The 9,424-nt window shown below is 50.6% G+C and overlaps 1 protein-coding gene across 3 annotated transcripts; it reads left to right on the top strand.

Annotated features, from left to right (window-relative positions):
* Positions 1 to 379: 379 nt before the first annotated feature.
* On the top strand, positions 380 to 5,617 carry LOC109318477 (gap junction beta-5 protein-like). 3 transcript variants are annotated; one of them, XM_019547770.1, is made up of 3 exons: positions 380 to 511; positions 1,640 to 1,785; positions 3,337 to 5,617. In XM_019547770.1, the coding sequence occupies exon 3, from the start codon at positions 3,362 to 3,364 to the stop codon at positions 4,187 to 4,189; it is 828 nt and encodes a 275-aa protein (XP_019403315.1). In that variant the 5' UTR covers positions 380 to 511; positions 1,640 to 1,785; positions 3,337 to 3,361; the 3' UTR covers positions 4,190 to 5,617. The 3 variants fall into 3 exon arrangements, with proteins under 3 accessions (XP_019403315.1, XP_019403317.1, XP_019403316.1); XM_019547771.1 differs by lacking the exon at positions 380 to 511 and adding an exon at positions 1,397 to 1,554; XM_019547772.1 differs by lacking the exon at positions 1,640 to 1,785.
* Positions 5,618 to 9,424: the final 3,807 nt, after the last annotated feature.

The following is a 9,424-nucleotide window of genomic DNA, read 5'->3' as shown; positions in this document are numbered from 1 at the left end:
GGGTGCAGTTGGTGAGCTCTGGGGTGAAATGGCAGGCTCAGACCATCCTTAGCAGCCAGTCATGGAAATGGGACCTGTAACAGAGGCATGGCAGCAAGCTCTGGCAGCGGTGGAGCCCTCTTTAGGGCTGGCAGGAGGTGGGTATGGCACATGCCATGACTAGCCCCATGTCTTGCATTGTTTGCATCGCTGATACCAGCTGGGACCAAGCCTGTTGATACCAATATGTCCCACACATGCAGCTAACCTCAAGGCAGGCCATTGGGATGCTTCTAGGACACCTACAAGCTGGAAGCCAATGAGCAGCTTGAAAACCAACCTGAAGCTTTCGTCCCTCCCCAAGAGGGGTTTCCACTGGAAACTCCTCCTAGCTCATGAGCGTGCAAGTGTGAATCATGCTTCCTTGTCTGCCTCTCACTCCGGCAAACAAGTTTTCTGCTGCAGAAAGAGAAAGCCAATACCGAGAAGCCCCTTACGGATGGACGGAGCTCTGCAGAGGTGACCCCAGCAGGTAAGGAAGGTTGTCAGAAGGAAGACGAGCTTTCTTGGAGATGGAGAGGGGAATCGTCGTGGTCTACTGAGTTTGAAAATGCCTTATGTGCCTGGGCTGATGTCTGATCTCTGGGGATGGGGCCTTTGGGTCAGGCACATGGAGAGAAAGGGAGCTTTAGCTTCAGACTGACCCCATGGTGCATCAGTGAGAGAGCAAAGCTTCTCAGGCTGGCACCAGAAGTGTGCAAGGAAATAAAGTAAGAGGTGGCAGGGGGTATGGTGTGGTGACCGCGTCTGCCTCTCTAGGTAGTCAGACAGAAGCACTCTAGATCGACACTCGAATGAGAGCAAAATCACTCCAGCTGAGTGTGTGCAGGGCATACTCATGTGTCCGTGCATGGCAGCGCACACTGTGGTTTGCACCGTGTGGATGTTGAAGGTGTCTGTCAAGGTCCAGGGTGCGCGTGCACGTGTGCAAACGGCACAGTAACAGATTACTGATGAGTTTGTATTTGCACAGCACCTCCGACATGTGGACCTGATGAAGGAGGGCACTATGCCCATTTTACTGATGGGGAAACTGAGGCACGGCAGTTCAGTGACTTGTCCAAGACCCAGAGTGAGTCTGGATGAAAGCTGGATTAGAACCCAGGCCTCCAGACTGCCACGTCTAGCCACTCGATATATAACTGAGTGCTGCTTCCCCTCAGCTTCAGGATTTGAGCTCTCACTGGGGATGCCGCCAGGTCTCCCAGCCCCACTCTCCTGGCTCTAAACAGGCCACGTGCCCATCTTGGGTGGGGCACAGCAGCCAGCTGTATTCACGCTCCAGCTCTCCCATTTGGCTTCCGGGCCATGATGTCCGGTCTGGTGCCTCACGTGCAAACGTCTCTCCCTTCCAGCCCCTAACATCTATGAATCTATGAATCTCTCTCTCCTTCTGGCTTGTCGGGCCTGAGAAATGAGCCCTGCCTTGCAGCATCTGGAGTTTCTCCAACCCTGCCCAGGCTGTGGGGGCAGAGGGACCGTGGTATGGGAGACATCCCGATTCATGGGGCAGAGGTCAGATGCCAGTGAAGGGAATGGGCCTCAGCACCACCGACGCACTGATTCATCCCTGAGCTTCTTGTCTTGGCTGTCTTCCTAGGCCGTGCCTGGCAACACAAGGCAGATGAATAACAAATACCTTGCTAACGAGGGGAGTGGCAGGAGAGAGGAACGTAGGAAAATTAACAACGGGAGGAAGCCTCGAGATCTCTGAACCAGGGAGCACTTGGGATTCCCATCTCCAGAGTACTGTAATCCAATTCTGCTGCTGTCTTAAATCAGCCCAGCTCTGCTGACTCCACTGGATCCATACTGATTTACACCCGTTCCAGCACTGGGCCAGGTACCTCTGTGGTCAGGTTAATGCAGATGTTAAGCCTTCTGCACTGGCCCTTCCTCTACGAGGTGGTGGGACTCCAGCCTGAAGACCTGTCAGGACGTGCGTGTGGTGTCCAACCTAGTGGGGTCTTGCTGTACAGTTGGGGCTCTGAGCTGGTTGGCAGCAGTGCCACGAAGCTTTTGGTGTGAATGCCCCTCGCCATCTGTATGCCCTCTGACTGCAGGTTTCCTTTGAACCCAGTACAAAGGGTTGTGGCCAGAATCTCACCCAGCTCGTTATGCCCACGTCCTTGTGCTCTGGTCCAGACAGCCACACCCCCGACCTCCTTGCCACACCTGGGAGGGAGTCAAAGTCCCTACGGAAGTCACTCCAGCTTCCCAGCAAGGGAAGTTGTGGCATGCATCATTCATCCTCGGCAGGAACTGTGGTGAATTGGGGAAACCTTGTTCCTTAGCTCAGTGACAGCAGAACTGCCTGCCCGGACCTTGGGACTCATGAGAACGAGCCTCCTTTCCTAACTCACCCTGTCTGTGCATGTCAAAAAGAGGCCCTTAAGGGAAGATGCTCTCTGAGGGGAGCACCAGGAGTCCCTGCCTCAGTTCATGAGCTAAATTCGACCTCCTCAACTTGCTTTCCCAACTCAGAAGTGTGTGTGTGTGCACGCGCCAGAGAGAGATTCATACTGAGTACCTGAAGTGCATACTTCACATAAGTATGCCTGCTATTCGTACCTTCCCAGACTTGCTCACAGCAGCTTAAAAGACTGTAGGAAAGGTTCCTCTGACCCATTAAGTGCCAGCAAACTTTTACTGGACATCCTAAACACAGCAAGCTCCCAAGGGAAAGCCTAGCCTGGAGCTGAGAGCCAGTTCAAGGCCCACTGTTTGAATCGCCCTAACCATGAGCCCTGCTTTGAGGACTTGGGCTCTCTAGTCTTTGCTGGAGGCAGAATTGAGCCTCTTTGTTAAAATAAGCAATGCTGGCCTGTCTGATATGCTTCCCAGGCTTACCCTGTCTTCGGGAAGACTCCTGGTTTGGACCACAGCTATGGCTAATAGTGTCTCAAGCATGCTCTGCCTATCTGGGATGTGGCCTACACACTGGGGACCAATTTTAGCAGCAAGAGGGAGTGCATTTTAGGAGCCGGAGAAATGGGAAAGGGGGCTGGGGAGTTGGCACTGCTTAGGTAGTCTTCCCAGTAATGAAGGGAGTAGGGTCCAGTGGTTAGAACCGGAGAGGATGGGAATCTTTTAGGTTGTAGTCACAGCTCTGGGAGGAGAGCTTGAGTGAAGGGCTGGAGCAAGAGGGGTGGGACGGGAGCCCGAACTCCAGAGTCCTATTTCCCTTTATGGGAGGGAAGCAAGTGATTAAAGCAAGAACATGGACTACTGGATTGGGGCTCAGCCAGTGGGGCTCTGTGTTGGTTGCACCTCACTCTTCCTTTTTTGTTTTTCCAGGCCCAGGTAACAAGAGCCAGGGACCATGAACTGGGCCGTATTTGAAGGGCTCCTGAGTGGGGTGAACAAGTACTCCACCGTCTTTGGCCGCATCTGGCTCTCCCTGGTCTTCATCTTCCGGGTGATGGTCTATGTAGTGGCAGCCGAGCGGGTGTGGAGCGATGACCACAAGGACTTTGACTGCAACACGCGCCAGCCGGGCTGCACAAATGTCTGCTTCGACCACTACTTCCCTGTCTCCCACATCCGCCTCTGGGCCCTGCAGCTCATCCTGGTCACCTGCCCGTCCCTGCTGGTCATCATGCACGTGGCCTATCGAGAAGCCCAGGACCAGAAGTGCCGGCAGGCAGAGGGGCAGGGCAAACGGCGGTTCTATCTTAACCCCGGCAAGAAGCGGGGAGGCCTGTGGTGGACCTACCTGTTCAGCCTCATCTTCAAGGCCGCCGTGGATGTGGTGTTCCTCTACATCTTCCACCGATTCTACAAGAACTATACCCTGCCCAGCGTGGTGAGGTGTGAGATCCCCCCCTGCCCCAACATCGTGGACTGCTACATCTCCAGACCCACCGAGAAGAATATCTTCACCTTCTTCATGGTGATCACAGCCTGCGTGTGCATCCTGCTCAGCCTCATGGAGGCCTGCTACCTTGTGGGGAAAAGGTGCAGGGAGAAGCTGTCTAAGAGAAAAGGCAGCAGGAGGGATGAGAGACTTCTTGACAAGGACTCTTGCTGTGCCCAGGGCGAGCAAAGCAGTCTCGAGGCGGGCAGGCAGATTTTCCATGGGGCTGATTACAAGCTACCCAGTGCTCCAATCCCTGCCACCTCCCAGAAGGGAACAGAGGCTGTTCCCTAAAGGAGGTCTGGGATTCACACAGGGATGGACAGCTGATGGGAGGCGTGCTCTTCATGGTCCTCAGTGGAAACCAGTGCCTCCTTTCTGGTGGTGACTTTAGTTTTCATTAGCTTCGGCAGCAGAGTCAAGAAGCCCTGATTAAGCTCAGACTTGACTCTGCAATCAACCCAAGGAACAGCAGCTGCTCTTCTTGCGTGCCTGGGTGTAAGCAACGCTGGGTGCTCCCCCCACATGGACGTGTGGGCCTGGGAGAAATCAAGAGCAGAAGTTAAGGGGGTGGTATGTGGTAGACCCAGCCGGGAGAGCACCGGAGGCCAGAGCTATGGGGTTTAGAGCTAGGCAATGACATGGCTCTTTGCACCGTCCTGTAAATCACTCGGTGCAAGCTGCTTTTTTGACAGGATAACAGACTAGTTGAATCCCTGGTATGGTGCAGCTGGGCAGTTCTTCCACTGAGCTTTCCAACAGGATTGTGCCCTGCTGTGTCATCTGCCCGTCCTCACTAAAAGCCTCCATCAACAGGCAAAGGGAAAGCGGCTGAGAAGGCAGCAGGAACAAGGCAGGTTTTCCAGCTAGGGTGGGCACGTCTCTTATGTATCTCAAAGGTGCAATGGAAAATGGTGGGATGAAGCTGGAGAAACCTGACCTAGCCCAGGAGAGCTCCTGGGGAGGGGGGAGGTTCATGCCACAGGGGTATTTTCTCTCTGAGCCCAGTGGGAAGAGGGAAATAATGCCATGTTTTGCCAGCTGCAGGGGGGGGAATTCCTGATAGACTGCAGTGCCTGGTGACATGGGGGCTTGGTGATGGAGAACCCCTTCTCCTGTCATCTGTGAAAGGGACTTGCCCTTTAAAAATCAGCCACAAACATTTAGTCCAACCTTCTGCTATGGGATCCTCCACCCAGTCCTTTCTGTGGTAATCCCTTTCGGTAGCATCTTTCAGAGTAATTGCCTAGTGACAATATACACTGGATAGCCACTCCTGTAACTGTGATTTGCTACCTAACTGCTCAGACTCTTCTCTTTCCCCTTCTCAAAGGAAAGCAGAGTTAAAATCACCGGCTCATGACAGCTTCTGTTTTCCACCTAGAAAACTGCTGCATTTCGGGGATGGTCTGTACATAGGGGGTTGAACAATACTCTCATTCTGTCTCGGGGCTAATGTAGAATACGTTGCACTGATGGTGGCTGCAAACCTAGCTGCTGTGGATGTAAGATATCTATAAAGCCACTATGTATTCTTATATATATGTAAGATATATATAAAGCCAACATGTATTCTAGAAGGGTCAAGTCTTCAGCTGGTGTAAATCAGCATAACTGCACTGAAGTCAATGGACCAATCCTAAGTTATGCTCACTGCTGGTCTGGCCCCATATGTGTCCATTGCCAATTGATCCTCACCACTAATAAAAGCATCTATTTAAAGAAGTGGAGCATGTCTTCTTTTTCTGTTTCAACTTTAAATCAATAAAACCCCATGTCTGAAAACAGGATTTTAGCACAAGTACTTTGGGCGCACCTCGGATAAGCCATTTGTGCTTCACTGAAGCTTGCTTGCTGAGGTAAGTGGTATCAATCCCGTTTTCTCAGGAAGAGCTACATCATCCTTGGAAACACATCTCTTCTGCATCTTCCAGTGAAGCACCTGGTCCTGGGGACTGTGAGAGGCAGGATGGACCTCAGGTCCCACCTGGTCTGGCAATTCCTTGTCTCCTGGATATGACTTGGGAGTAGCCTGCTTTGTACTAATTCCAGGCCACAATTTTCTAGATATTATTAAAAAGGAAATTGCATGGAAAAAACACACTGGAAACCAGAAGGAAGGCCTTATCAAAGCAGCATCTCTATAGCCACATGCCTTTCATTAGCCTAGGCAGCTGGGAGTGGCTGGAGGAAAAGCTGGAGGAGTGGGAACCAATTTCCTTTTATCAGTGACTTTACTCCTATAAAGCAGTATTATTTGTGGGGTACTTGGTTCTGTCTGTGCTACACAGCCATCGAACTGTGCCCCTACCACCACCCATAATAGCCTTAGGGCTGTCCAGAAACCCACCCGTACATCCAACTGAGAACTACAGTAGCCACGCTACAAGATACTGGTTCAGTTCCTCCTTCCTTCCTGTAGTTTGTCTGCAAAATGAAGGTAACACCAACCTGCCAGAGTTGGATTGGACCCTGGCATGTGTGCTTCAAAAGGGCAAAGTGTCATCGCTTTGCCAACATGCCTTGTGTAGCATCTCGCTACCCATGGAAGCCTGAATCCTTCTGCCAATGCGTTCAATGGCAAACCTCCCGTGGAGTTCACTCAGAGCTGGATAGGAGCCATAATGCTCAGTGATAATGTCAGATTTGTTTTTTCTATGACGCTAGGCTTTAGGAGGAAGAAAGAAGTCTCTAAAAAGAGCTGCTGAGCTTATTGGCAAAAGGCCAGCACACCCAGCAGGTGGAAACCTCACCAGGTCATCACCAGTAATACCCTCAACACGAGCAGAGTGGACTCTCTCCCTCCTGCCATGGAATAGCTTCACTGGCATCAGGTAAGAGATCAGGTTATGAACAGGGGAGAAAGGGCTCTGTTGGGTGATATGCGATACCATTGGTGGAGGACGGAGTTGAATTTGAAGGGGCTGCTCATGCAGGGTTATAAAACTTCAACTTCGGCAAACCAGCCGAGAATTTACCCTCAGGCCGCTACATGGGCTGCCGTGTGTCTGGGTATGTGTTCTTTTAATGCCTTATGCCGTGAGCCACACGCATGCTGATGGGTGTTAGCGCTAGCTCGAATTCGGAGCAGTCCCATGCTCAGATAGCAGGGGCCTGGAGGACTAAAAGGTAAGAACCCCCCTCCCCTCCCATAACAGGCTTCCCCTCTGCCCCTGGCTCCCCCGCTTTCCCCACCACCCTTTGCTTGTGGCTGCCTGCACTGTCTGTCCCAGGGGAACAGGCAGGGAAGGGTTAACCTGCCAGCCCCCACCACTGCAGGGCTCCCCAAATAAGTGGGGGGTGGTGAGGGGGCAGTGACCTGGGGTCTGGAGGGTTGGGAGGGCAAGGGGGGCAGAGGGCCTGATCTGGGCCAGCCGGGGAGGAGGGGAGGGTGGGGTGTTCACACAGGTGTAGCCTAGAGTGGCTGCACCTTAATGTAACACAAAGTGTGTAACAGAGATCAGAGATAATCCTGCCCTGGAATAACATAACTTTAAGCTGCCTAATGAATGGTTACAACTAGTTTCAGGTGGTAATGTGCTGACAATCCAGGTGTTAAGAGCTCCAGGAGCCTCCCGAAATTACCATATAACAAGACTCCAGAGCCCCTGTCTGAAGCCCTGCAATCAGCTGTACAAACATATATAAAGATATAGTCTGTGCCTCACACTTCAGCTTCTGGGTAGTGCAACTATGGTGTTTTTTGTCAATTTTTCTTTAAGATTTGGTTGCCAACTGTCCATGTCCTCTGCTAGCTCCATATTTGCTTCTGCTTTCTCACTAACACCCAACAATTTTGTACGAATATTGACTATTGTACAAATAAATATTGGGCCACACAAGGATGGACTCTGAAGCCCAGGAATTAGGACCCTTACAGGGAGTACTGGAGAGACTGGTTTGGGTCATGTCTCTCCCTTTTCTAGGTGACAGCCCTGACTAAAGTCCAGTCTGGGATCAGTATCGCTCTCCTCTCAACCAGGAGGAAAGAGATGTCTGCCCATTCTTCTTTATGGAAACAGATCCACTTAATGCACCAACCAACCCCTGAGCCATCCCTAGGTGTGGGATGTATACAGAATGAGAGAGAGTGTCCTTCAAAGACGACCTTATTGTCCCTAAGAAGACAGCCCAAAGGGGTGCGGGGGGACAGAAAAGAGGCTCAGGGGAGCCTGAGTCAGCTGAAGAGTACAGAGCAGTGCATGGGGGAAATGAACCCGTCCCACCTCCCAGCGTGCTGCTTGGCCATACTCCCCTACTCACACGCACATGGTTTATACGGTCATGTTGTTTAGAAAAATCATGGGCTCAGATTATACTAGGAACCCATTCTCCAGTACAATGGGTTCTGCCGTAGGAACCCATTAGCTACCACTTTCATTCATATGTCAAGTGCGTGCAGGGCCACATTCCCTCACTCTCATATTGAATGGCACCTTGCCATCAATGGTCTACTTGCCAAGTAACATACTTATTCAACACAAGGGTGCTGCAGGAGGAAGGGCAAGTTAAGCTGCTTCCCGCATGTCCTTCTTCTTGCAATCAATGGGACTAGTCATCTCAGCAAGGCCTACTCAGGTTAGTAAAGGTTTTACAGCTTGAGGCCAGTGGTAAACCAGTGGACTGAGGAATCTATCAAAGGAGCCCTATGAAAACACACTAACAAAATATAACCACCCCTTGCAGAGGGAAAAACATGAAGCATTGATTAAACAATAAGGCTAAATGGCAAAATATGATCCTACTTTATTGCAGTAATATGGTGTGTTCTTCAGTGATTCAGGCTGTGCTGTAATTCCTGAGGCCATCAGCTGTAACTGAACATTAGCTGGAATGAATAATTAACAGTAATTTCATTGTAAATGTACTCATAAGTGCCATTAACATTGAACATGAAGTTCAATTTATTATTAGTTTCTCTTTATTTAGAGGAGGTGATTCTTTTCTCCATATATTTGCAAAGCTCCTATAGCCATTTCTCCACTGCTAACAGGATTGTGAGAGGAGAAAATGGGTTCCTATTACAATCTGAGACCAAGATTATTCTAAACAACAAGTCATCTGAGGTACCTCAGGTTTTTTTCCAGGTGTCTGGACAGAGATGCTTTCACAAAGTTCATTTTGCAATGACTTTCTGAAAGTCAAGACCCTTGAATGCACCTCAAGTTGGGCACCCAAAACCAAGGAAAACCTTGGCCTTTAGACAAACAAAGAGAAAGGAACTTATCTTCCGATATCTTTCCCTGTCTCTTTAAAAGAATTGGATGGGGGAAAATTTCATATATCACCTTATGATGTGAAGTGTCGAGTCAGATCAAGTCTCTTGCATTTATGAGGCCTTCATGCCCAGAGGCAGCACTGCCTGGCATTTCATGTTCTCCTCTTCAAAGACAACTGCACCCATTGTGCTCAACATACTTTGAGGATAGCTGCATGAGTTGGGAGGATCCAGCTAATAATCACAGACCATGTGCAACCCAGCATAAGGAAATAAGTGCAGTTCAGACAGACGGAGGGTGTGATACAGCC

The sequence above is a fragment of the Crocodylus porosus genome, unplaced genomic scaffold (genome assembly GCF_001723895.1).
Source record: "Crocodylus porosus isolate Cpor-Errol unplaced genomic scaffold, CroPor_comp1, whole genome shotgun sequence".
Classification (NCBI taxonomy): Eukaryota; Metazoa; Chordata; order Crocodylia; family Crocodylidae; genus Crocodylus; species Crocodylus porosus.
Note: the sequence above shows the minus strand (reverse complement) of the source record. Positions and strands in the feature narration are given on the sequence as shown.